The 26,150-nt window shown below is 43.2% G+C and overlaps 1 protein-coding gene across 2 annotated transcripts in view; it reads left to right on the top strand.

The window, feature by feature from the left end:
- POLR1E (RNA polymerase I subunit E) overlaps positions 1-26,150 on the top strand; it is a 970,793-nt gene that overhangs the window by 343,284 nt on the left and 601,359 nt on the right. For both annotated transcript variants that reach the window (XM_044059632.1, XM_044059633.1), the window contains one exon: positions 11,843-11,901. In XM_044059632.1, the coding sequence (XP_043915567.1) occupies positions 11,843-11,901 (59 nt within the window). The remainder of the gene's footprint in view (positions 1-11,842; positions 11,902-26,150) is intronic.

Genomic DNA, 26,150 nt, shown 5'->3' with positions numbered 1-26,150 from the left:
CAGAGAATGCCTTGTAGGTCAGGCATACGTCACCTCTTAAACAGTATGAGACAGAGTAAAGGGATAGGAGCTTTAATTGGTCTGCATAGGATGTGTGTACATATGTTTTATGCTTATTTTTTTCAAGTGAGAATCCTCTGGGGCTGCTTCAGTTGGTATAAGTGCCTGGTTATGTACATACAGAAAGGAGCGTTGTACTCGGTTATGGACCTGATGAGGGCTGACTACGATGGCAAGGAGTATGTTCTCAAAAGGAATGAAGGGACCCACATCAGTATAAAAGAGGTGAAGGCACTTATTTTAGTTCTTCAGTCTCTACATTACCTGTGGACTCTGGGTCCTGTTTGGATCTTCACAGACAACACTACAGTTAATGTGATATTCAGCAAGTGTGTGTGTATGGGGATACCTAGTCTTGCCACTTTTGCAGGTTGGCATTCAAAGCTTAGGAAATAGCAGTTCAGCACAAAATTTTTCTCCAAAGTTTTATATATAGTGTAACGAAAGGAGATACTGCAAGCACAGCTAGCTGGAATTTTGTAAATAATTATATATGTAATTTGTGAATATCAGGCTAATTTATACAAATGCTTGTGTTACAAATGTATTATAACTGTATGTCATGTTTATGTCAAACTGCTTTGTACAGATGTTTTTTTTAAAGATATTTTGTAAAGTACTTGTGCTTAAAATGTATCCACAGTGTGCCCTACAGGAAAAGACTGTAACTGTTTAAAAGTATATGTTAAAAGAGGAAACTGGAGGGTTAACATCAGTCCAGCAAACTTTAGAAAAATATCAGAAAATGAATTACTTTATAGGCTACGCAATAAAGAGACTGTCTCTGAAGTTTTCAGTGCAGCTGCAGACACAAAGTCTGTACTTGGAAGCTTTCTGTATTGTCCTTTGAGTGAACTAATTGCTACTTTTGAAGCATGAAGGAATGCAATTGAGTTACGACTTCCAGCATCTGCCAAAGATCTGAGAAAAAGCCCTTGTCTGTATATTTTTTACAGGTAGATGCTAAATGCTGTTTTGGCTTGAGAACTAGAAGTCAGATGACCAGAAATGATGTGATTTTTCAGGCTGTCCCAGCAGTAATATTTTAGATATTATTTTGAGAGGTCTGTCAGTGAGACAGGGCATTCTGCATTCCGTCTTGGACCTGTCAACAACAACAAGAAAAACAGTCACCACATCTGCCTTGCTCTATTAGTAAGTTCTTAGGGTATAGTAATTCTCTTAGATACAGTCAGGAATATAGTGAAGCTTAGTTTAGATATTTTTCTTTATTTGTGTGAGCATGTACTGCAATGTTATTTTAAATGTTTCCTGTGGTTTTGAGCTCTGAAGTCACTGTGAATATGTACTTAGCATTGTCTTGTTGTTTTATTATTTATAATTAAACATATTTAAACCTTTCATTGTGGCTGATCTGTGTAGAGGTATTTAAGTTTTGAGAGTACTTGCATTTTAATTTGGTGACACTGTGTGAGCCACTCATAATAGCCTTGCTTTTTGTCAAACTACCATTTGTATTAATAGTAATACTACACAGTAAAATTAGTCACCCTTTGTTATGGGCCTTAAAGTAGCTGTTGAAGAGTGGACTGGTGGCAGTGGAAATTACCTTATAGTCTGGGCAGAAGGGGGCATAGCTAGTAAACCTGTGCCAGCCCTTACCATGTGTGTGTGTGTGTGTGTGTGTGTGTGTGTGTGTGTGTGCACTCACGTGTGTTAATCAATCCTCAAAGAGTGTGTGTCGGCCACTTGGGCAGGGACACGAAGCACTGGTTGGACAGAGAGGGTGCTGGGGGTCTTGGCCTGGTCACTCAGCTGAGATCTCAACTCTGTAGCTGTGCCAATGGGGGGAGTCTTACTTTGGATCTGGAGAAATAGGGAGAAACCAGCCCCGGACTGACTGTGGTCTCTGTTTGCTCTTAAGGGAAATTGCACTTGATGCAGAGAACTGCATCTGGAAATACTGTGTGTACCTGTTATCCTCCCAGTGAATGTCCCAGCACAGGTGCCAGTAGTGAGGATTGAGGCTCCTTGATTACTGGTCCAGTGGTGGATTATCATATATACCCTCATGGAAAAACTCTGTAGCAGACTTTTTGAGAAAATTCAGAGCAGATCCTCACAAATGTATGCTAAAAGGAGAAGTCTTCCTTGATGTTATCCATCAGTGGATACTCCACAGATAGATCTTTTTGCCTCCACACACAACAGACAGCTCAGCTCATTCAAGACTACCATATCCTCAAGTGTGAATAATGGATGTTATGACCTTTCCTTGGAAAAGGAGATTCCTTTATGTTTTCCCTACACTTCCTTTGATTCCAAAAGTTGTTCTAATGATTAAGAAGGACTAATCAAAATCTTGTTGGCAACTCCCTTTTGGCGCAGACAGCACTGATTTCTCTTCTTATTCATGTGGCAAAGGGCAATTATCACAAGTTACCTCGCAAGATGGACTTGCACAGAGCAAAAGGTTTTTAATTCTCCCCAGTCAACAGACTTTGAATCTGACTCTGTAGGTGATAGAATTTTAATTCTTTTTAGGCACCAGTTTTCTGAGTGCATGCTTACATTTTTACAGGAGGCTAGAAAACCAAATACAAGGAAATCTTGGTTGTCTAAATAAGTGTTTTTCCCTTTGGTGCTGAAGAAAGAATCGGGGCCCTTTTCAAAGGGGCATGCCTATCATTCTAGCTTAATTGGTGTGAATTGCTCAATGTTGGGTTGGCAGTTCTCTTCAATTAAAGCACGTCTGTCAGCTGCCTCTGTCTGCCTACCTCTGGATCTGCCACCTTCATCTTGATTTGAGGTCCCACAGTTTTGAAAGGCATCCTACATATTAGACCATCACAAAGGTCTAGCCTTCTTTTTTTGGACTTGAGCTAAGTCCCATAAAAGCTTAAATTAACCTTTTTGCGCCTGCTACCTCTGTTTCTGTTAAGTTTTGCACTTGGAAAAGAGTGTTGCTGGTGGCTTTGACTTCTGCTAAATGGCAGAGTTGCAGACCTTAATGGCTATTCCAAATTTGTTCATTTTCAGTAAGGATAGGGTTATTCCCCATTCTAATCCTTATTTTATGCCTAAGATTGTTAATGAGTTGTCCTTGAATCAGAACATCAATATGCCTACCTTTTTTTCTTCCCCTCAGAATAAAGTGGAGAAGATCGTAAATTCATTGGATGTGCACATGCAGCTCAGATTTTGCTCGGAGTAAGCCAAGTCTGACAGGATGTCTGATCAGCTTTTTGTTTCTTTTCAGGACACTACTTCAGGTGGTTCTATTTCCAAACACACTATTTCTAAAATTGGTTATCCAAGGCTTTCTCTTTTTATTACTCCTTTCATTGTTGGTAGCTTCTGGCTCCAGTTGAAATGCATTCTACTAGAGCTGCTGCTGCTTTACCAGCTTTCTTCAAGAGTCTGGATTCCAGATCTGGTCTTGAAACAGCTAATTGCTTGCTTTCTTTTTTCCTTTCACACTTTTGCAAAACATTACAAGATTGATATTTTCCTGGGACTAGAGCAGTATTTACTACATCAGTTTTGCTAGGTCATTTGGACCATAACCCTCTTCAGGCTTTCTCCTCCCTGCTTTTTGGACAGCTTTGAGAAGCTCTCATCAGTTAATAATATTGCAACAGTGATCATGGTAGGACACAGTACAGTTAAGTAAGAATTTACCATAACAGTAGATGGCTGACTGATCACTGTTACAGTATTATATCCTGCCCTCATTTTCCGTTCTTTTCTCTTTCTTGTTGGGCTTAGATGTGTTTTTTTCTTTTTTATTTGTACATGTGTATTTAGTTGTCTGTACTTCTGCGGCATGAAAGTCCTGAGGTGCATTGCATTCATACATTCATTCCCTTATGTACCTCTGGCTATGTTGGGTTGACATCATACATTGGCCATATGGCACAAGGTGAAGGCAACCTAGGCTTTGGTATACTATTTTACATACATCTATCCTTGGCAGGATACCTCATCAGTTAATGATACTGCATCACTGGTCAGTTAGACATCTACTGTCATGGTAAATCTTTACACAGATGCACTTTCTTGATTGTATACATTTTGTAAAGGCAAAAGGTGAGTGATTATAGCTGACACCAGATGTGATATAATTTCAATCTTAGAATGTTTTTTTTTTTTTGAGACTGACAAAATATTTGCAATAGACAAATACCACCTTCACTGCTTAGCCTGCAGGATGTTTTTGTAGATCTACTTGCATTACAGGATTTAAGCTTCTGAAGAAGCATGAAGGGAAAAAAGCTGCTACAGGGTGTGCCACTAGCTTTGCACTTATTACAGATTGTTAATATCTGAATGACTAGAAACAGAAACTAATAACTCAGTAAATAAGTACATGTTTCAGTATGTGAGACATTACACTAGTGTAGTTCAGCAACAGACAGCCCATTATGTACTTAACTTATTATTATTTTGAAGATATATGGCTATGCTGAGGTCTGTACTGGTACTTAGTTCACAGCTTCTTTGAAGACTTCTAAGGAAAAGAACTCTCACTGATCCCTTTGCTTTCATGTTTATGCATTTTCCCCTGCTGTGTATGCTTAGTTAATAACATGTGACTCTTCATAACTACCTCAAATTAAATAGTCCATTTTATCTATCTTGTCAAGAGGTTGCAGTCGTGATTGATTAATTTTCATTAGACTTCATCTTTTGTTTTTTAAGTATAGATTTGATGTTCTACGTGTTTCACTGTTGCAGTAATCACATTTGGGTTATCCTGCCAGGGGTAGCCCTCATTTGGCCCGAATACCAGAGGCTTAGTTTTTCTGCATCAGTTGCTGTCGCTGCAGGACTGACATCAGGTCGTCAGTGGTATAAAATCAGGCAGCCAACACCATTACATCAGTCTTTCTTGCTGAGGAGCCCGAAGCAGAAGCAGTTCGCACAAGTGCCGGTTGGCCACTACCTGTGTTTTCATTTCCAAATTGAAGTTGAAGTCTTCTAAAGCTAAGTACCCCGTTGGGGATCCTTTTTTCTTGATCTAACCGATGTCAGAAAAGGTTAACCATTGTCTTGCTTGTGGAAAACAAATACCACACAGAGACTTCCTTTACTGCGTCATCTGTTTAGGCCCTGACCACGACGTCCCTCTGTCGCTTTTGTGCTTTGTTCAATGCCAGAACTATAAGTCATCGGGCCCTTATTGTAGCTAGATATTTTCGCTGTCAGTCCTCGCATTCCGATATGGCTTTGGTAAGCCTTCTGACTACCGATCTTCTGAAAAAATGTAAGGATAAAGACAGAGACATACCGCACAGGTCCAGAACTGACGAAGACTTCCGCTAAGCTAGTCGTCAGCTCTCCGGTCCTCAGTGAGGCACTTTTGCAGCCCCTGATGCCCGCTTCTGTGGATTTTCCGGTATGCCGCAAGACTCTCCTTCGATTAAGGATCCTGCGGCTGTCTCTACCTTGGATGGGTCCGGGGACGCTGAGCAGGCACTGGCTTCCGAGGAAGTACTTCGCACTACCGATACTCGACACAAACTGACGACTTCTTTCACGTCTTTAGTTCTTTCTAAAACTATAGAGTTTCTAAAGCCCAGAGTATGAACTATGCCCAAATAAACGACGACCCAAGCTCAGGCACCTGCTTCCTTGCCTCAATATCAAATGCTTAAAATGGCGGAAGACCTTACTATGCTTATTAAGGGAAGCCAGGCTACCCCTTCCAAAAGAAAGAGACTTGTCCCCAGTAGTTTTATCTGAACAGGAGTCCGATGACTCTGATGCTTCTGAATATGAAGACATGCAACCCCGCTCTGCTTGTGAGGATTCTGATGCAGAAGAATCCATTCCTTCTGCCTCTCCTCCTGAGGATTTTTCATTTGGGGAAACCCTCCATACCTTAAGGGAGCATTTCCAATGGGAATGTCAAGACTATCCTCAGTCAAAAAAGAGACTCAGGGAATTCTTAGATTTACCACAACACAGACCTTTGGCCATTCCTGCTGTCCTGGATGTTGTAGATGATGTTTTTATGGAATCCAGTTTGACTCCTGCCACCCTTCCTCCTGCTCCCAGGAAACCTGACAGATACTACAGAGTCCTTGACTCTCACAAATTCCTTTTCAAAAATCCTACTGCTGACCCAGTGGTCATCTCTCGAGGACCTAAAGGAATTAAAGCAACCTCAGCTAAGAATCCCACCCCTTCAGACAGGAATTCCCGAGCTTTAGACAGACGGGGTAAAAAAGTATGCACCTCTGCTACTCTTGCTATTAGAGCGTTAAGTTGTCAGTTCCACATGATGAAATGTCATCAGCATACCATGGAACAATATCCTACTTTCCTGCTTGTGCAGAAAATAAAGAATTACAAGAGCTATTGCATTCTGCAAGTCAAGTTTCTAAGCACACCTTGCAATGTGGCTTTGACGCCCTAGACGCATCTTTGCAGGGCAGCAGTTACTGGTTCTGTCCGTAGAAGGCATGCTTGGCTTAAGGAACAGACCTTGCCAGACTATGTCAAATCCAAATTATTGGATGCACCATTGAACAAAGACAATTTATTTGGCACCAAGGCAGAAGAGGTCTTAAAAAGATGGAAGAAAAAGCTAAATCTATGCAGACAGTTAAATACTTCTTACAGATCCAGCCTCCGAGGTTCAGTAGGCATTGCCCCTCCAAGCACTGGTCCTTTCCTGCCCCCTCCAGGCCAGCTCAGCCCAGACCCAGGGGAAGCAGACCCCCCCAGACAGCAGCCATAGGGAATGCAAAGATCTAAGCAATGGAGTTCATCCTCTTCAAAACCAGGGAGTGCAAAGCCACCCCCTTATGGTAAGAACTCACAATGGCTTTACACCTCCACCCCCTACGTCTGCCCACCTGCTTGTAACCCTAGGAGGAAAACTCTCCTTCCATGCAAGCAACTGGGCCTGTATTACCAACGACCAGTGGGTTCTCTACATAGTGTCCCAAGGATGCAGATTTTATTTCCACACTCTGCCAACCCCAAAAGGGTTCCCAGATCTTCCTCCAAACCAGTGGGCAGAGGCCAAAAAGCAAGCCCTTTCCCTGCTCTCCATGAGGGCAATACAGCATGTTCCCGCAGAACAGATAGGCCAAGGTTTCTATTCCAGACTCTTCCTGGTACCCAGAAAAGAGGCCACCTGGTGCCCAATTCTCGATCTATCCATTCTAAACATCTTTGTGGTGATACCAAAATTCAAAATGCTTACCCTCCAGCAGCTTCTTCCTATGTTTTCTAAGGATGCTTGGTTAGCCACCCTAGACCTAAAAGAGGCCTTCCTACACATCCCAGTCAGGGAATCTTGCAGGAAATATCTATTTTTCAGGGCAGAATCTATGCACTTTCAGTTCTCTGCGCTTCCCTTTGGTTTATCTATTGCTCCCAGAGTTTTCACAAAATGCCTGGCTCCAACCATTGCTTTTTGCAGACAAACAAATATTCATATTTACCCCTACTCAGACGGTTGCCTGATTCAGACAGTCTGGAAAAGCTGTTGCAGCACCTGACCTTTGTAAAGGAACTACTGACCTCCCTGGGGTATACTATCAATGAAAATAAATCAAAACTAGTCCCCACACAAAAAATTGTATTCCTGGGAGCAAGCTTGGACACAGCATCCCAGATGGCATTCCTTACTCCAGAAAAACAAGCCTACCTGATAGGCTACTTCTGTCAACTAGTCACCAGAACCCAGTTATCCGCAAGGAAGATCCTGCAAGCTCTAGGGTTGATGGCCTTCTGCTTTCTACTCATTCCATATGCCAGACTGCATATGAGGAAACTACAATGGTGCCTAAAAAGTCTTTGGTGTCAACACTCTCAAGAACTGGAAACTATCACACCAATGATAGCTTATCTAAGGAAAGATTTCCTTTGGTGGGCAGTAGCATGCAACCACAACAAGGGACTTTCCGTCTCACAACCCCATGCCACCCAGACCCTCACCACAGACGCATCCGACTATGCCTGGGTTGCACACCTGAACGGCAGGTGCATTCAGGGCCATTGGAGCCCAAATCAAATACATCTGCACATCAACCAAAAAGAGATGCTAGCTGTTCAGAACACCCTGATAGCTTTCGGACCCCTACTTTCCCCGGGGCCTCTACAGACAACACCACAGTGAGGTGGTATATCAGCAAGCAGGGAGGGACTCGCACTTATCCTCTCTGTAGGCTCACCCATGACCCTTTGGCACACAGCCTCAGCCATGCAACTGCACCTGCTAGCACAATTCCTGCCAGGCTTCCTAAACTCTCTGGCAGACAACTTAAGCAGGAACCTGCTAGACCCACACAAATGGCAGATAGACCACAGAACCTTCACCCTTGTAACCCAGAAATGGGGCACCCCGAAGGTGGACCTATTTCCTCCCACTCCAATCATCAGCTCAGCAAATTCTGCACCAGGAAACCTCTCAGCAAGGCCTTGAAAGTGGATGCTCTGTCCTTCCAGTGGGTAAACCTCTCGGTCTATGCATATCCCCCTCTACCACTCATTTCAAGGGTACTGCTCAAAATAAGGGAGGAAAAACCGAGGGCAATCCTGATTGCACCAGACTGGCCATGTCAGCACTGTCACCCCTGCCACCATGGTACTTACCTCAGATTCCAACACTCCTGACCCAGAGGAAGGGTGGGAGATTGGCATAATGGTTAAGGTGTTTACCTTACAGACACAAGGTGCAGGGTTTGATTCTCACATGCGGTAAGTGGCTAGGCTTAAAATGGCCCACAAGGGCAGTTAGCCTAGTACTAACCTATGAACCTATGAATTCATGCATCCCCAATTTTAGACACTCAACCTGGCAGCCTGGCTTATTCCCTGACCTCTCCTCAAGCGGCCAGCCTAAGCAAACAAGTCCTAGATGTTATACGTGAGGCCAGATGCCTCGGCACTAAAAAATCCTATGCTGACAAGTGGAAAAGGTTTTGCTAAGGAGCCGGAATGGCACAGCCCTCCCTACCTCTCATCCTGGATTACCAAGCAGACCTCTACTACACAGGGGGTCTGCCCTTCTCTTCTATTAAAATTCATGCCTCTGCCATCTCTGCTGATACAGCACAGAGCCAACTTTCTTCTCACACCCGCTCATCAAACAGTTCCTAAGAGGGTCTAACAACTTAAGGACACTCCCAGAAGAGCTCCTACCCCAGCCTGGGACTTTAACTTTGTGTTGGAAAAGCTAACCTTACCCCCCTTTGAACCTGCAACTTCAGCAGAGTTAAAATTTCTCGGAAGACAGCCTTGCTTCTGGCCATCACTTCAGCTAGAAGAGTATCAGAGCTATAAGCACTCATGCCTGTAGAGCCCTTCCTAATTTTCCATGCTGACAGGGTCTTCCTCAGGACTAACCCATCCTTCATGCCTAACGTGATGTCCAGTGTGGCTCTCAACCAGTCCATTCATTTGCCCACCTTTTTCTCTAACCCACAAAACAAGGGGAAAAGGATTCTGCACTCTCTAGATGTGCACAGACAGCTCAGATTTATTTGGACAGGACCAAAGCTTTTAGAAAACCTGATCAATTGCTAGTCAGCTTCGCAGCAGGGGCAGAGGGCAAGACCATATCCAAACAAACAGTCTCCAAATGGATAGCACACTACATCCATTTTTGCTACAAACAGCACGGGAAACCGCCCCCAAAGGGGGTCAGGACACATTCCACCAGGGCTACCGCCACCTCTGCAGCTTTTCTCAGAGGGGTCCCCACCAGGGACATCCTGGAGGCTGCAACATGGACATCTGTTCATACCTTTACCAAGCATTACCACCTGCCTATCTTCTCCAAAACCAGGGCAAGCTTTGCTGCAGCAGTCTTGCAGGGCATCCTAGCCAGCCCCCAGTCTTCTTGACTGCCTCCACCATTTTCTTCAGCGTTGGGAATCAACCCAAATGTGATGACTGCAACAGTGAAACACGAAGACCATAGTACAGTTGTGTACACTTGCCATAAATGTAGATGTTCGAGTGTATTCACTGTTGCAGTCCTGGATGTTCATCGTGCATACAGCTGCAGTAATCACAGATGGGTTCTCTGCCGTCAGGCGGTCCCTCGGTCGGCCGAATTCCAAAGTCTTGGTCCGGCGTCGGTTGTTGTCGCTTTCTCTCCTGACCTCTTCTTTCCTACCAAGTCAGTTATTCCACTAGTTTTAAATTGTGACTCAGCTGAAATTGGGCACTGGTAAGTTGTACTTTCCCAGTAAATAAGTGCCAGTAAATGAATAAGTATTTGTGTGCAGTTACTTGTCAGAGGTGATGCCTTTCTGAGCAACAGAGGTATAATTTTACAATACATAGCCTCTTGTGAATTCTTTGGAGCTTAGAATCACTATGCCAGTTGCATGACTGTGCTAAGTGCTACCGGCCATGTAGCCATAATTAACTGTATTAGCAAATTGCACTTACCGTTAATACAATTTGCAGAGGGAGGGAGGCTTCAAATACAATTTGCAGAGGGAGGGAGGCTTCTGTCTTCATTGTCACCTGCCTTGGTAGTCTTGAAAGGTGAGACAGGTTAACCATCCTTACCCAAGGTATTAATGGAAAATGCTGTTTACAGATGTGGTTGCAGTGATGTGTAACATAACCTTCTTAAGTTATGCTGTCTGTTTACTGGGATACTTTATAGTAATGGTGTACCAGTTATTGACTTATTTGAGGTATTGAAAACTCTGTTGTATTTCCCCTCTCCTTCTATTCCTCAAGTTTGTGCGTGCAGTGTTTCTTTTGTTAACCTCAGTTCACAAATTTTCTGACAAATCCCCTGTATGTCATTGGTAGCCCTTCTTCAAACAGATTATAATCGCGTTCGTTTTTCAAGGAAATGTGACCTTAAGAACAACTCATGGTACTCGAAGATGGCTTTTACAGATTGATTGTAGAAAGGAGTTGTAACCTTCCATTTTCTTTGATTAGATTGTTTTTTTTTTTTTTTCAGGATTGGCTTAGATGTAAAACAGCTAAGCATGGTGTAATGCGCAATTTGTCAAAAGTCTTATTGGTTAATGACAATGCTCTGAGTGCCAGTCTCCTGTAGTCTAAAGTTCATCAGCTTCAGAGTTAATTATATTGAGTAGAAAGGGGTGTAGGGGCTACTGCCCCCTTGCACAGAGATGTGGGCGTTGAGAGGGAGATTTGCAGCTCATGAAAACATGGCTTTCATTTTGCTTCTTTGAAAACAAATTTTGAACAGATTGTTTCAGTCAAAAAAAAAATTTCAGCAAAAGTTTTTTGGCCAGATTTCCTTTCTGCCTGTTACGCCATAGCTATTTCAATACTTTCTTGTAATAATTTCTAGTTATGATTTGAAACAGTTACTCCACAATGTCACTATTTCCTTGACTGGTCTTGCTTGCTTTACTCCAGTGTGAGGGCTTCCTTTTTTTCTTCTAAAGTGCATTCCCCTGCATTAAGACTAAACTGTCATATATAGATTATTCCTACATATTTGCAATAATGTTTGCCAAGTCTGGAGAGATCTTTTGAAGATCTTCCTGTGTACTTACTTTGTTTCAGCTCGAACTACCATCTGCAAAAGAAAATGTTTCCTTCTTCCCTTTTTGCATGTGAGTTGTTATTTATACTGCAGAAGTGAGTATATGAGTAATGTATGTACGTACTGAGTTATGCATGCTGAATAAATGATGAAGGTGTAAACTTAGAATTAGTAAAGATGCAGTGGGATGTACGTCTTGTTACAGTGGTGGTGATTTGAGGTAGTATTCAGAACCAGCATTTGTAATTAAATTTAGTTAAACAGACTGTAAATCTCCATGAAGTTAATTATATATGTTTATCTGTTCCCTTTTAGGTGAAGCTTTTGATGAAGAAATGTCTTCAGAAAAAAAGGAACAGAGTTACAGAGAAAAGGTAATTTTATGTGTATATTCTGTGAACTGGTCCAGAAAAGTGAGACCCAAGTGTACACAACGGAATAGTGACATTTTATGTTTGGCAGTGTTATTGTATTACTTTCTACATTGTGTTTTGTGGCTGTCGTTTGTAAAATTAAGCATACATTACTATGTTTAGCATTAGATCACTGTTGCAGTAGCATAAACTATATAGGTGCTACACCACTGCTACCAGACAACTTTTCAAAGCTAAAGGGTACTCTCCACACACACACACTCATTGTCACGTGCTTAAGTGGAGCTCCTTATAAAGGACAGTCATAGCAGGAAAAGTACAGAGTTTTCTTGTTACCAAGGAGTGACTTCAGTGGGCCCAATGGAACTGTTGGTTGGCTAGTGATTATTAAAGGCTGGGTAGCGAAGTCTCCCTTTAAGGAAAACCTTACACTAAATTTATTTTTTGAGAAAAACTTCTTTTTATTCTGTGAAAATATGTTGTGTTTTGCCAGGAAACTGATTTAAAGTCTTGGACTTTCAACGCTTTTCAGAGGTACATTCTGTGTGAGCGCTCGTATGAAAAACTGTTTAAAACCCTCTGGGTCACAGGTGGGATACCAGACTTGACTCAAATGTTCTAAATTACCTCTGTTTTTTTTTTGCTGTAAATAAAAAGGAAATGGTTTCCTCCCTTTAACTGTGAAATTCTGTATTTGGATTAAATCCCCTTTGCTCAGCACATGCATTATGATTTGTTACAGTTGAATATTCTTCAATCCACAACACTTCCTCCTGTTTTAATTGCTTCATCTGCTTACATTTGGCATTTTACCTGACAGTCAACCACTTGTCTGTAAGCAGTCTGATAGGCGTTAGCAACCCTACATGAAGGCATGTGCTCCACCTTGTGAAACTGTATCCCCCATGAGTGCCCCATTCCCTGCAATATTACAAATTAAAAAAGTCTATCTGATGTTGTTAATCTTCTTCCCATTCATCACTGATGGGTTCAGTTCCGAGCCCTCGGAACTGAGTCGGCCTAATACCAAGCTCATGTACACCAAAAACTCTCACGCTAAGCTGCTACCCATAGTGTCCTTCTCCCAGTTACCTCAGATATCATTTGCCGCACAGTCATAGAGCAGCATTTCACCGAGCTCTCCAGCTAAGTGTCATATTTTATAAATATTTGTGTATTTTTTTTTTATTTTTTCCTAAGTTAATTAATTTCCTACCCTCTGTTATCTGTTTAGCTCTACCCATTGGGTATTTCTTATACCATCATTGGTACGCCCTCTCCTACCCTTGTGGTATCGTTTGATACCATCTTTGGTATCTTCTTCTCTTTTCTCACTTCCTTTAGTCAGTAGTTTGTTTGTTCATGTGTATGGATATGTCTGAAAAAAAAAAGGGACTTCAGGGTGTAAACATAGCACTTCCTGCAATGGCAAACTGCCTAACAGTGACTCGCACAACAATTGTGTATATTGTCTGTGGATTTCTCACCTCTCTGTGAAACCTCATTGTCAGATTTGCCTAAGTTTTAGTCAGCGGATGCTGAACGAGAGAAAAAAATAAACTGATTTTGAAAGGGCTGTTAGTCTCACCTTTCTTAGAGGCCCTTTCTGTGTCAGAGGTCTCAACCCCTCCAGTGAAGGACAAAAAACGTCCCCATTCAGATCCCCCTTCACCGGCTGGTGATAAGGGCACGTCCCATAAACACAAGGCCCACAAATCATCAACAGAGCACAGAAATTGCTTCATCGGCTCCGATTACAACTATTGCTTCTGTTCCAAGCTCTGCTCCAGTTGCTTCTTTATCCAGTGTCATAGATATTACAGAAACTTCATTGGTGCCACCTTCAGCACCAACCTCTACGGCACCAGTCCTATTTACAGTGACAACTACGGCTGTGACCTCACTTAGTTTCAGCACCGACTTCACCTTTTACTGCACCAAAGGTGGTTCTGACAATCCCTTTGAAACTGATAATAACCTAGACTTCGAGTGCCTCCTCAGCTCCGAGTGCCTTCTCGACGCCGCTGATTCCTCTATTACCTGTCTCCAAATTAGAGACTACGGTGCCGATAACTCAAACATCACGGACCCGGTACTTCCCTTCATTGGACCAGTTCTTAGGCCAGACATATAGCCCCTTTCTGGACTGGCCTGACTCCCCTTCAGCAGTGTCCATAAGGTCCACCAGGAGTCTTTCTGAATTCGATGTGGTACGCCTGCTGGACAAGCTGTTGGCAGCCAGAGGGATAACAAACGTTCCTAAGACTCATCCCCCTTCGGGGTTTGAATGTATTGCTCCCAGGACTCCAACTTAAATTCCTCCTTCGTATCCATTGGTTCCAAAGCCCATTGCTCCGATGTTCTTGGTCGAAACCCATTCCACGGCGCTGACAGTGACCCTCACTGAGGCTTTGAGGCCACCTCTTTGGGTTTTGGTTCCATCGGAACTGTCCCTTCCTCAGTCTCATGGTTGGAGGGCCGAATCCTTGGTTCTGAGCATGGTTCCAAGTTTTTTATCTGTTCCATCCTCGGATCTGGAGACAATGCCTGCCCCGATCTTGCTTGAGGCTGCATCCCCAGGAGCAGGTCTGGTGGAGCAGGGTGTGACCTCAAATCCGAGATTGTCCTACTCTGTTTCGGGCGGGCCTGCTTTCTGGGTGATGAAGAGGTGCTTGCTTCTGGAAGCGCTCCTCCTATGTCGGATCTCCTCCCTGCTCCCTCTGAGCTACAGCTACCACGGGCCACCTCCCCAGGACACCGAGAGCAGAAGCCACAGGAAACCCCATTTCAGGGTACTCTTCCTTCTGAGTCTTCCTCAGACATCCCCACTGAAGAACCTCCTCGGAAGAAGGATTGTAAGAGGAAACACCTTGACTCTCCTGAGGAGTCTCTCACAGAGGATACGGACTACGATGTTGGGGAGGGGTCCCCACAGTCACCCCTGACGATGTGTCCTTTGGAGACATCCTGGAAATATTGAAACAGAGGGGTGACTGGAAGCCCTCTAACCCTTCCTCGGAGAAGTCCGTCTTCCTGCAGGCTTTCCGCTCTTGGTCTTCTACTTCTTGGGTGACCTCACCTGCTGACAAGTTAGTCCAGCTCATCATGCAGCATGCGTGGAAGAACCCTGATTCTACTGAGGCCATTCCCAAGAGATCAGATAAGATTCTTTCCCCACCAGAGGAACACCCTCACTGGTCTAGAGGCTTGCCAGTAGACACTATGGTGGTGGCAGCGACCACTAAAAAGGACCTTGCAGAAGAAAGTCCTACTGTTCACCCGCCCAACAGAGAGTCTCTGGCTGTGGATAGACTAGGGAAGCGAGTTTTTGCTTCAGCAACCTTTGTAGTCAGGTCCCTGAACTACTTGGCGCATTTCATGAGACTCCAAAGAGATCTGATTTCTGAACTTTCTGGAGCCCTCGCAGTTTAAGTTTCTGACTGGGTACGAGACAAGTTTCCCTCTAAACTTGCCACCTTTGAGTCTATTCCAAACTTGTCCATGAGGTTGCTCTCCCACGCAACCGAAGGGGCAGCTAGAGCTGCGGGTACAGGCATAGTCACGAGGCGTCCTGCCTGGATGAGCATCTGTAACCTCACGGACTCCTTCAAGTCGTCCTTTTTGAATGCCCCTATTGAACCATCTTCCTTGTTTGGTTCTAAAGTAAAGGACACACTGACCAGTTGCGAGCAGGACAGAAAGACCTTGTCTGCCATTGGCCTACGTTTTTCCAAGCCCCAACGTTCTTTTTCCAGGAACCAGAGGAGTGGGAAAATATGGCACAAAAAATCTCAAGGTCCTTTCCGCAACGCACGTGGTGAGGATTCCCCTAGAGGCAGAGGGAGTTCCAATGGTGGAAGGTGCCCCTTTAGTGGTAGAGGGGATCCCCGAAATCAAGACTCCAGGAATAATTTCTCCGGATGGTCTTATCAACGCTCCTGAAGCGTTGCCCGATTGCTTTCCTCTGGAAGCAGTCTGGGCTCGTTTTTCTCTGCACCAAACTGCCTGGCACTCTTTCACAAAAGATCTGTGCATGCAGAGAATAATCTCCAGAGGCTATTACATTCCTCTAACATCACGTCCAAAACCTACAAAGCACCTTCCCGATGTTTCTCCCAGTCAAAGGGAAGAAGTGGCTTCAGAGATAAGAAAGCTGTGTCAAAAAAGAGTCATCCAACCAGTACCCCCAGACCAGTGCGGATCCGGTTTTTACTCGAGATTCTTTTTGATGCCAAAAAGACCGGGGACTGGAGACAAATTCTGGATCTCAGCCATCTAAACAAGTCAGTGGTTCAAACCAAATTCCGCATGGTCACTATTCAGTCCCTTCTCCCTTTTTTATTGGAGGATGTTTGGATGTGCTCGATAGACCTCCGGGATGCATATTACCACATCAAAATGGATAAACACTCCAGGAGTCTCCTTCGCTTCTGGCTAGGAGCCAATCATTACCAGTTCAGAGCCCTGCCATTCGGTCTCTCGACGGCCCCCAGAATGTTCATGAAATGCCTAGCAGTGGTGACAGCTCATCTGAGACGTCAAGGATTCCAGGTGTTTCCATATTTAGATGATTGGCTCCTTTCTGCCCCCACCAAGCGTCTCCTGACCATGGCCCTCTGTTACACACTCTCACTAGCGGAGTCTGTAGGCATCACAGTCCATTGGGAGAAATCCAATCTACAACTTACCCAACAGCTGGAATTTATAGGGGCAGTTTTCAATACTCAAACATGCCTGGTTTCTCTACCAGCTCAAGATCTCCTCTGGTGGATGAGGCCAGACGAAAAATTTTGGTGTCGCCCCTTCCCGACCCCACAACCCAATGCCACGGTGACCACGGATGCTTCCCTGATAGGGTGGGGGGGGCCATTTTCAGGGAAAGACCATCCAAGGCACGTGGTCCAGCTTTAGAGGCCAACCTGCATATCCGTGTTCTGGAGTCGAGAGCATTGCTGTTGGTGTTGCAGGCACTACATCCACTCCTTCCATCGGGAACGATTGCAATTTAGTCAGACAATATGTCAGTAGTCTGGTACATAAACAAACGAGGAGAAACCAAATCCTACCCCCTGTGTCAAGAGGCCATGAGAATTTGGCACTGGGCGATAGCTTCCAACCACTTTCTTATAGCAATGCATATCCTGGGGAGCTCCAACATGATTGCGGACAGGCTGAGCAGATGCATCCTCCTTCAACACGAGTGGAATTTTCAGCCGATGGGGCAAGCCTTGCTGTCATCTCTTCGCTTCCCCTTCGAACAACAAATGCAGCAGCTCCTTTGCCCTCTTTCCCCCAGAGGGGGAGTCCCTGAGAGACGCTTTGACTCATGATTGGCCCACGGGTCTCCTCTATGCTTATCCTCCAATTCCTTTGATACCCCTATTTTGAAGAAAGCAATTTGGTTGAAATGCAAGGTGATCCTCATTGCCCCATTCTGGCCTCGACAAGTGTGGTTCCCCTTCCTCCGGCCTCACCTGTTACAGCCTCCATGGATCCTGGACACTCATCCAGATTTAATTTCTCACCCCCAAGGGTTGACTCTCCCAAATCTATCCACTCTCAAGCTGACAGCTTGGTTTCTCCACTTCCGTTAGTCGCCAGGCAGGAAACCCTCTCCTCACCTGTTTGCGATATTATTCTGGCCTGCCATAAACATTCCACCAGAAAACTTTACAGAGATAAGTGAAAAGGTTTGCTCTCTGATCTAAAGAACAGATGCTAGACCCCCTCTCAGCTCCTGTCTCTGTTATACTTCAGTACCTTTTTGAGATTTTTGAGAATGGAGCATCAGCTTCTACCATTCGAGTCCACTTAGCAGCTATTTCCAATTTTCATTATGGTTTATCTTCACCCGCATATGCATCATAGCAGACCTCCAATCAGGTTTTAGCTGAAAATTAATACTTCACTTTATTCTGTTTTACAATGAATCCCAGCATGTCTATTACAGTTTAGTTTGCCAGATGTTTTTTTCAGTAAATGCAAATTTCAAGGGAAGAAAACTTTACTATTGCACATGCTGTCTGTTTTTATTGTTGAGTGTTTTGTTCATCTAATGGCCATCAGTGATTTGCTGTAACATTTTAAATTAAAGTTTTAACTGAAATCCAAATCACTGATTATTGTAAAGGCAAAAAAAGAAAATAGTATGTACACTGACATGTTTGAACCGTGTTTATTGCAATTTGGGATAGATGTTCAAGTAATGGGATAATGGGTGTGACTTGAAGGGGGGGGGTCCACTAACTACCCTGTCTGTGGCCCCATGTGATCATGATCCAATTCTGCTGTTATTCTTCAGAAACTGCATATGAATATTTTGCCTCTTGCATATGCCCTTTTTGTTTTTCTGTCTTTTAACCAGGTAAATGGACAAACCAGGTGCACTGTTTGGTTAAGTGACTTTGCTCAAAGTCTCATGGCAGGCAATTGGAGATAGAAAGAATAAAACCTAGTACCTTTGACTACAGGAAACTGCTTACTGAGAACTTAGAACCTTAATCCTCAGCACTAACTGCTAGCTAGACCTTCTGCAAGTTTTCATTTTCTGATAAGTCAGAGGTTTAGAGTCAGTCAATAATGCCAGTTAGAGTTTCATAGCTTTTGTTGTCGACATGTTTAGAAAATGCATGTTATGGTAAAACCTGTTATGTTAACTTTTTTAAGTGAAATACAGTAGTCTGCCTCTTCTCTCTCTCCAGTTTTATAAAACATCACAGACCTCATTATTATGCCTGGTCCCTCATTAACATTTTTTTTTCTGGTAAATCACTGAGGATTATTGTTGGTCAGTTATGCCAGTTATTAGTTTCATAGTTTCTTTTTGTTCAGAGAATATATGTGGAACATATTGCTCTGTTTAACATTTTAAGTGATTTGAAGCTGTCTGGCATTCATGCTAACAACTTGCTTCCTGTAGTCAAAGGTACAGATTTTGAATTCTTTCACCTCCATTTACCTTTTGTGCGACTTTCAGCAAGTCAGTTAACCAGACAGTGCTCTTGCGTTACTCTTGAAAAGGGACATTTAATCCAGTGGGCTGATCTGGTTAACAAATACATACCATTTGTCCCCCTTTGTCCCTTCATAATTTTGGCTTTGTCCAGAATTCTTGTGCAGAGAAATTGAGACTGTTTTAGTCTGTCGATTGTAAGATTTGTGAGTTTCTGGAAAATGGTGGCAGACTGTGGGCACTAAAAAATGGCAGGCAAATGAGTTTTAGAATTATATCTTTCAGAAAATGCCTGACAGTGCAAAGTTTATTATTATCACAGCTTTCTAAGTGTTTAACAGAAGTATTTAAGTTTCTTCTGATTCTTGAGCTAAGAAGTTGAGAGGGCAGAGGAGAGTTGCATCAAGCTGTGATACATTTCTGGGCCATTATGTATGAATTTATTCATTCACTGGATCTCAACCACTGAGGTAAGTTGTCATGTAAGTAGCTGTAAATGCTGTTCGTGTGTGTGTGTGTCTGTGTGCGTAGTTGTGGTGTAAAGGAAGAATTTGTAGTAAAAAGTAGCATCGTCATATGAGCCATATTCTGAGTATGATCTTGGTTTCCGTGTTTTGTTGAATGCTGACTGGGTGTTTATTATTTAGCTGTCAATAAACTGGACAGCATGAAGTCTGTGTTTAACAATATTCTGACTATGAGAACTTGTTTAATTTAGCCATTTTATGCAGGCACTTAAGTGTGAAATGCACTGAATTTGGGGTACATCAGTTTGTCTGGCACTTAATGCAATTGATTAGGACTATCATCTGTTAATGAGCTGCTTCCTGTAGTATAGGGTTTGATTCCCTGAGGCTTCTTTTGTCTTTGTTGTGACTCTGACCAAGTCACTTCACCAGACAGTACTTCTGGTCTACTCATCTAAAGGGACACTTATGTCCAGTGGGCTGTACCAGGCTGTTAACAGATGTATTACACACGTGTCTTCTGAATTATTACACACTTCACGTAACCACTAAGTCTGATGTTTTAAATTTTCATTCATTCCTCAACATGTGGTTTTGGATCTAATCCTCTGATCTGACTTGGCTCAGTACTGTAACTCTTGAGCTCCTCCTTTACCCCTAATGCTGTAGCACGCCCCTCCATAACTCAGATCTTGTTTGCCACCTTCATGTATGGATGTGGTTGCTGTCCACTGTTGAGCATTTAGAGAGTTATAAATGTTTTCTTGTGTCAGACCTTTCTCACTTTCTTGTATATTTCTATTTTAAACTTTGTATTTTTATATGAGGTAGCCTTCCTTATCCCTGAGCATTTTTCTCCTAGTATCTTGATACCATTGTTGATAGTTGTTCCTCAACAGTTTTTTCTACCATTTCCAATTCCTCAATTCAACAACACTGAACTGACTGCTGGACTACTAAAAATGAATAAACACAAGAATATCTGCATCATTGCCCTATATATCTCAACTGGTAACAATATCTCTACCCATGAAGATATTCTCCTATGGGTTTCTACTGAAATTAACTATGAAACTTACATTCTAAGAAATGCAAATATTAACTAGAATAAAGTCAATAGCCCCTCTCCCTCCCTATCCATTAATCTTTATAACTTTACTTAAATAATCCTCTTCATCACCCGACCTAACAAAATAAATCCCCCTGGATCCACTATTGACTGGATCCTAGTCTCTCCGATCCAGATACAATAACCAACTCTGGCACAATTCCTGACACCATTAGCAACCACCTTCCAGCTTTCATTCATCGCTCAACTAGCTCTTCCCCACACCAGCATCAGTACATTCTCCCTCGCAACCTCAGTAGCTTCAACCCCACAACTTTCTCAAACATTCTCAAACAAATGAACTGGCAAATTCTAAACACCCTTCCTCTTGACAGTGCTATAGACTACTTCAGCTCTGTCTTCCTAGACACTCTAAACTCCCTAGCCCCTCTAAGGAACAAAATGATAAAAACTAATACAGTCACTTGGTTATCTAAATATACAAAACAAGTTATGCACCAAAGGGACAAATTATGGAAGCTTTACCAAAACAATAAACTGCCCAATACCTTGCTCCAATACAAGCAGCTCCGTAACCTTGCAAAACAGCTAATCACCAAGGACAAAAAAATCCTACTATATCAAGCTCCAGTCCAATATCAATAAAAACCCCAAGCAATTCTGGAATTCAATAAACTCACTCCTCAATCCAGGCTCCAAGAATAATCCCTGTCCTGACCCAAGTAAATCTGACCTTGAACTAGGCTTTGAATTTAACTCATTTTTCATAGAAACTATTTCTGACCTGACCAAGACTTTTCCCAACAATAACCCACCAGCCCCTCACTCTTCCCCATCTAACTCCCCTAATAACCCTCCCCTTATGTTCGAGCTCAAACCTGTCTCTACTAACTTTATAAAAAGACTTCTGTCCAAACTTAAACCTTGCTCTAATGCTCCTGACAACATTCCTTCCGAAAATGTGCTGCTGATGGTATAGCTCTCCCAATCAGCATCATTAACAGATCTATAAAGGAATCTTACTTCCTGAAACTCTGGCGCTCAGCTTATATTCTTCCTCTTCATAAAGGAGGCAAAAACACCAGCATCTCAAACTTCCGCCCTATTTCTCAGCTCTCACCAATCTCCAAAATCCTAGAAAAGTGCATCCACCTCCAACTTATGCCTTTCCTGACCCAAAACAATCTACTTACACCTACCTAACATGGCTTCCGCCCAGGCCATAGTACTATAACCGCTCTACTCTCTTTCCTAGAAACTGTCAATCAAGCCCGAGATTCAGGACACTTGGTTTCTACTGTTTTGATTGATCTGTCTAAAGCATTCGATACTGTTTCCCACAAACACCTTCTCTATCATCTCTCTAACCTCCATCTCTCACCGAACACTTTATCCTGGTTCTCCAGTTACCTATCAGACAGATCTCAGGCAGTCAAATGGAAGACCTCCACCTCTTCCTTCTTACCTACCCCTACTGGTGTACCACAGGGATCCGTCCTTGGGACTATGCTTTTTAACATATTCATCAATAACTTTCACACTGCTATTCCTGATGCTAAAATCATTCAATACGCAGACAATTCAACCTTCGTCTGCTCTGCCTCAAACCTCTCTGAATTGCTGACTAAAACCCAAACTGCCTTTTCAACAACCGAAAACTGAATGCGCCAAAACTACCTCTCTCTCAATGCAAGTAAATCAAAAATTCGACTATTCCCTCCCACAAAGATTTTCTTCTACGACAAAAATGCTTTCAAAGTCCTTAGTCAAACCAACTCACCTATAGAAGTGGTTCCTTCTTCTAAATTACTTGGCTTTACTATTGACGAACAGCTCAAGTTTGATATCCATATTCAACAAAATATTAAGAAAACCACTTTCTCTCCAACTCTACTAGGCATACTCTGGCCACTTCTTATCTACTTCCTTCCTTATTATATGGAGTCCCTCTACTAAACAACCTGTCCTCCTCCTCTATCACCTCCAAACTAGAAAACTGCTAAAGTAAAATCTCTAAATTTGCCACCAAAACCAAAACTTCCACCATCATTGCCTTTACCCTACTATCCCTGAATTGGCTTGAACTCCCAAACTACCTCCAACTCGCCAATGCACACAGACTTGTATTTCACCCAACAAAATGTCCAGTTCTAACAAATATCCTTCCCCCTTACACCCCCAACAGAACTCTCAGATCTGAACATCAAAACTTAATTGCTATCCACAAACCTAAACGTCCTGGCCAACTTCTCCTCTCTTTCTCACAAAGCAAAAAATGGAGTTCTCTTCCTTCCACTCCAAGAACCATACCAAACTCAGAAAACTTCAAAACCCAGCTTTTCAAACACCTGTCCACCAAATGGAAATGTACCTGCCTTCACCCCACCTAATCATTCTAAGTATATGCCCCCAGGGGGTTCTCTCTCGGGTTCCTAAGCTCTCTATAACTCCCATAGCTATTTTCCTATGGGTGTATCTAAGCTCTCTGCAACTCTTACAGCTACTTATCACACAACTCAACTTTGTAAATATTTTAAATAGCATCTTACTTTAAATGTGTGCATGTAAAGTGTATCCACATTTACTAAAATGTATGTATGCAAAATGTTTCCACACCAAATACCTAAGACTGTTTGCTCAAATTAAACTGTATAACCCTTATGATCACCCGCAATGAATTTTGTTGACTGTGTGTGACATTGAATGTACTTATTTGTAACTGTTCTATATAATGTAACTTTTATACTTTTGTATCTTTTGTATCTAAACTGTATAATGTATCTTGGAGTTTTTCTCCCCGGGCCTCCACTGAAAGTGGGTCATTTGGGCCCAGTGGACTTCCCTGGTAATCAAACTGGAAATAAAAAAAATAAATAATGGTAATCCTTTCTACCATTGTTGGTAGTATTTTTCTTCCTTCCTAATAATAATTAAAATAAAATCTTTTCTGCCTTATTCTTTTTTACTGTTTATTAGTATAATGGCTGAAAAACCTTTGGGTTTCAAAAGTGCAAAGAGTGTGGGCACAAGATCCCTTTGTCTGATGCCCATGACACTATTCTATTGTCTGGGCCCTGCCCATTTGAAAACTCCCTTGTGAGATGTGTAAATCTTTTAATCCAATGGCTTTGGTTGATAGAATAAATTTATTTTGAGGGGACTTCTCCCTACAGTTTTTTCAGTCACTGGCTGGAACTCAGCCCGAAACTGCAGACCAAAAAGAGTCAAGAAAACAACTACCTGAACCATCTGGATCTTCCACTAATTCTTTGGATCTGAACAAGGAGCTGACCTGGAAGATTTCAAAATGGTGTGATCCAAAGACCAAATTCTATGATCCAACTGTTTCGGATACAAGGTCTGCATGTTCGGATCTGGTTCTTTCTGAGCCAAAAGAGCTCCCCTGTACCCGTTATGCATCCTTTCTGGATCACGTCCCAGTTCAGCTACCTTTCCCCTTCTAGATCTCCGTCTTTTAGCTTCTTCTTCCTGTTCTTTCTGGAGTCTTACAGAGGCAGGGCAGATATGGATAGCATGATGAGGAAGCTTCTCTCAGTGCAGATACAGATGGGAGTTCTCCCAGCTCCTACCCCTTCAGGTCAGGACACTGTTATTAATATCATTCCACACATTTTGATTTCTTTTGTGATCTGTCCTTTGGCTTCAGAGGCATTGGATCTTAGCCTTCTGGGACTGTCTATATAGGATCTGAAGATGGTTGTATTGTGGTTGTATCTTCGGATCCAATACCTTCTCTGAGTAGACCAGCTCTGAATGTGTGGGAGCTGGATGACTCTCGGAGCCGAAGTGCCTTTGTGGACTCTGAAGTGCTAGAGTAAACTCAGACACTGACAGAGCCATCTCTGCCCCTCAGGGCTTCAGCATTGGACAGCTTGGCTCCAGCTTCTGCCTTGGGTGGGCTGCCTTCTAGTCAGAGAGAGTCAATGGTCCAGAAGCATGTCTTCTCAGCTCTGTCTGCTTCATTCTCCCCTGGACATTCTGCCTTTGAGGTAGTAGAAAGAGTATTCTGTTCTAGAACCCCCCCCCTCGGATTTATTGTCTGGTTCCCAGATGTCTTTGTGTTGTCACCCTCATCACTCTACTCAACAGGGACAACCAGTCCAAAGTCTCCAGGCCACCCAGCCGGTATCCTTATACCTTCCTGTACTTCTCCGGAGCACTGCACCGAAGAAGTCCCTAGGAAGACAAAGTACAAGAGGAGGCACTTAAACTCCCCTGAGGAGTCCGTCACAGAAAATACTGATTTAAATTAAGTGGAGGGTCCCCAAGATTACCACCTGCTGATGTCTCCTTTGGAGACATTTTAGAAATTGTTAAGCAAAGAGGTGGTTGGTCTACCAATAACCCTTCCCAAGAGGAATCTGTATTCCTGAAGGCTTGTGGGTCTGGCCCATCTACTTCCCTCACGACTCCACCCGCCAACAAGCTTATTGAGTTGCTCTCTTGGTGGGTGTGGAAGGAATCTGATTCTGTTGAGCTGATCCCCAAGAGACCAGATAGGATTCTGGCACCACCACCAAGGGGAAAAGAGTTTTGGAGCAAAGGAGTACCAGTAGATGCCATGGTCATACAAGTGGCCACAAAGAAAGAACTCGTGGAGCTGAGTTCATGTGTTTATCCACCTAACATGGAATCTAGGGATTTGGACAGATTTGGGAAACATGTTTATGCTTCAGCAACTTTCAGACTTAGATCGCTGAACTGTTTGGTGCACTTCACCAGACTTCAGAGCGACTTGATTAACGAACTCTCCAAATCCCTCTCATGAGCAATAAATGCTGAGGCACAGACTTCTGTTGCATTACCATTGGCTACCTTCTAGTCCATTACCAATTTGTCCATGAGACTGATTTCACACGCAGCTGAAGGTAACTCTAGGGCAGCGAGGTTTAGGCATTTTCGACTTCTCAAAGAACCTTCCCTAAGTACCAAAGAAGTGGTCGGAAAATGTGGTTCAGAAAGTCCCAGGGCCTTTCCAGTAGCCACATGGAGATGGTTCCCCCGGGCTAGAGGGAGGAATCTAATGGAAGATAACATTTGCGTGGCAGAGGAGGCCCGCAGAACCAGGGGTCCAGAGATTCCTTCTACGATGGTCCCTATCAGTTTTCCTAAAAAGAGGCACAATTGTCCAACTCTAGTGGCAGTTGGGGATCGTCTAGCACTGTACCAGAGAGCCTGGCTAGACATTACAGAAGATACACGGGTGCAGAGTTGGGTGCCGGGCTGGCAACTCAACACCGTAAAACTCCACTGCCAATCATGAGCGGACAGGTGATCCGCTGTGGCGACCCCTAACCTGTCCCACAGGTTGGAGATCAAATGAAAAACAACTTCAGATAAAGAAGTTTTGTACTTGCCATAGTGTTCCATTTGAGTTGTTACTTTTTCATTTGTCTTCAACCTTCCCTCCCTCCATCCCCTTTCCAAAATCTTTTTTGGGACCTGACGGATATTGTTATGGACATCCCTGTAGCTGTTTGAGCTCCTGAAGTACTCTTTGTTCTATTCTGTTCAGGGTCCCATGTTTTTTTACCTTGTATGATGAACAATAGTTACCTTGTGAGTAGCAAACTCGATCTGAGGGATGAAGGGAGAGCAGGGCATTTTGGGTAGGGGAGGAGCTCAGATTTTTCAGATCCTAGAGGTGTGGTATACGGCCGAGTCTGATCCAATGTCTAATCCAAACCCATAGGTTGAAGACAAATGAAAAAGCAACAGCTCAGATGGAACATTATGGTAA

Source organism: Protopterus annectens, chromosome 17.part0 (genome assembly GCF_019279795.1).
Source record: "Protopterus annectens isolate FY-2018-M chromosome 17.part0, PAN1.0, whole genome shotgun sequence".
NCBI classification, from domain to species: Eukaryota; Metazoa; Chordata; order Ceratodontiformes; family Protopteridae; genus Protopterus; species Protopterus annectens.
Note: the sequence above shows the minus strand (reverse complement) of the source record. Positions and strands in the feature narration are given on the sequence as shown.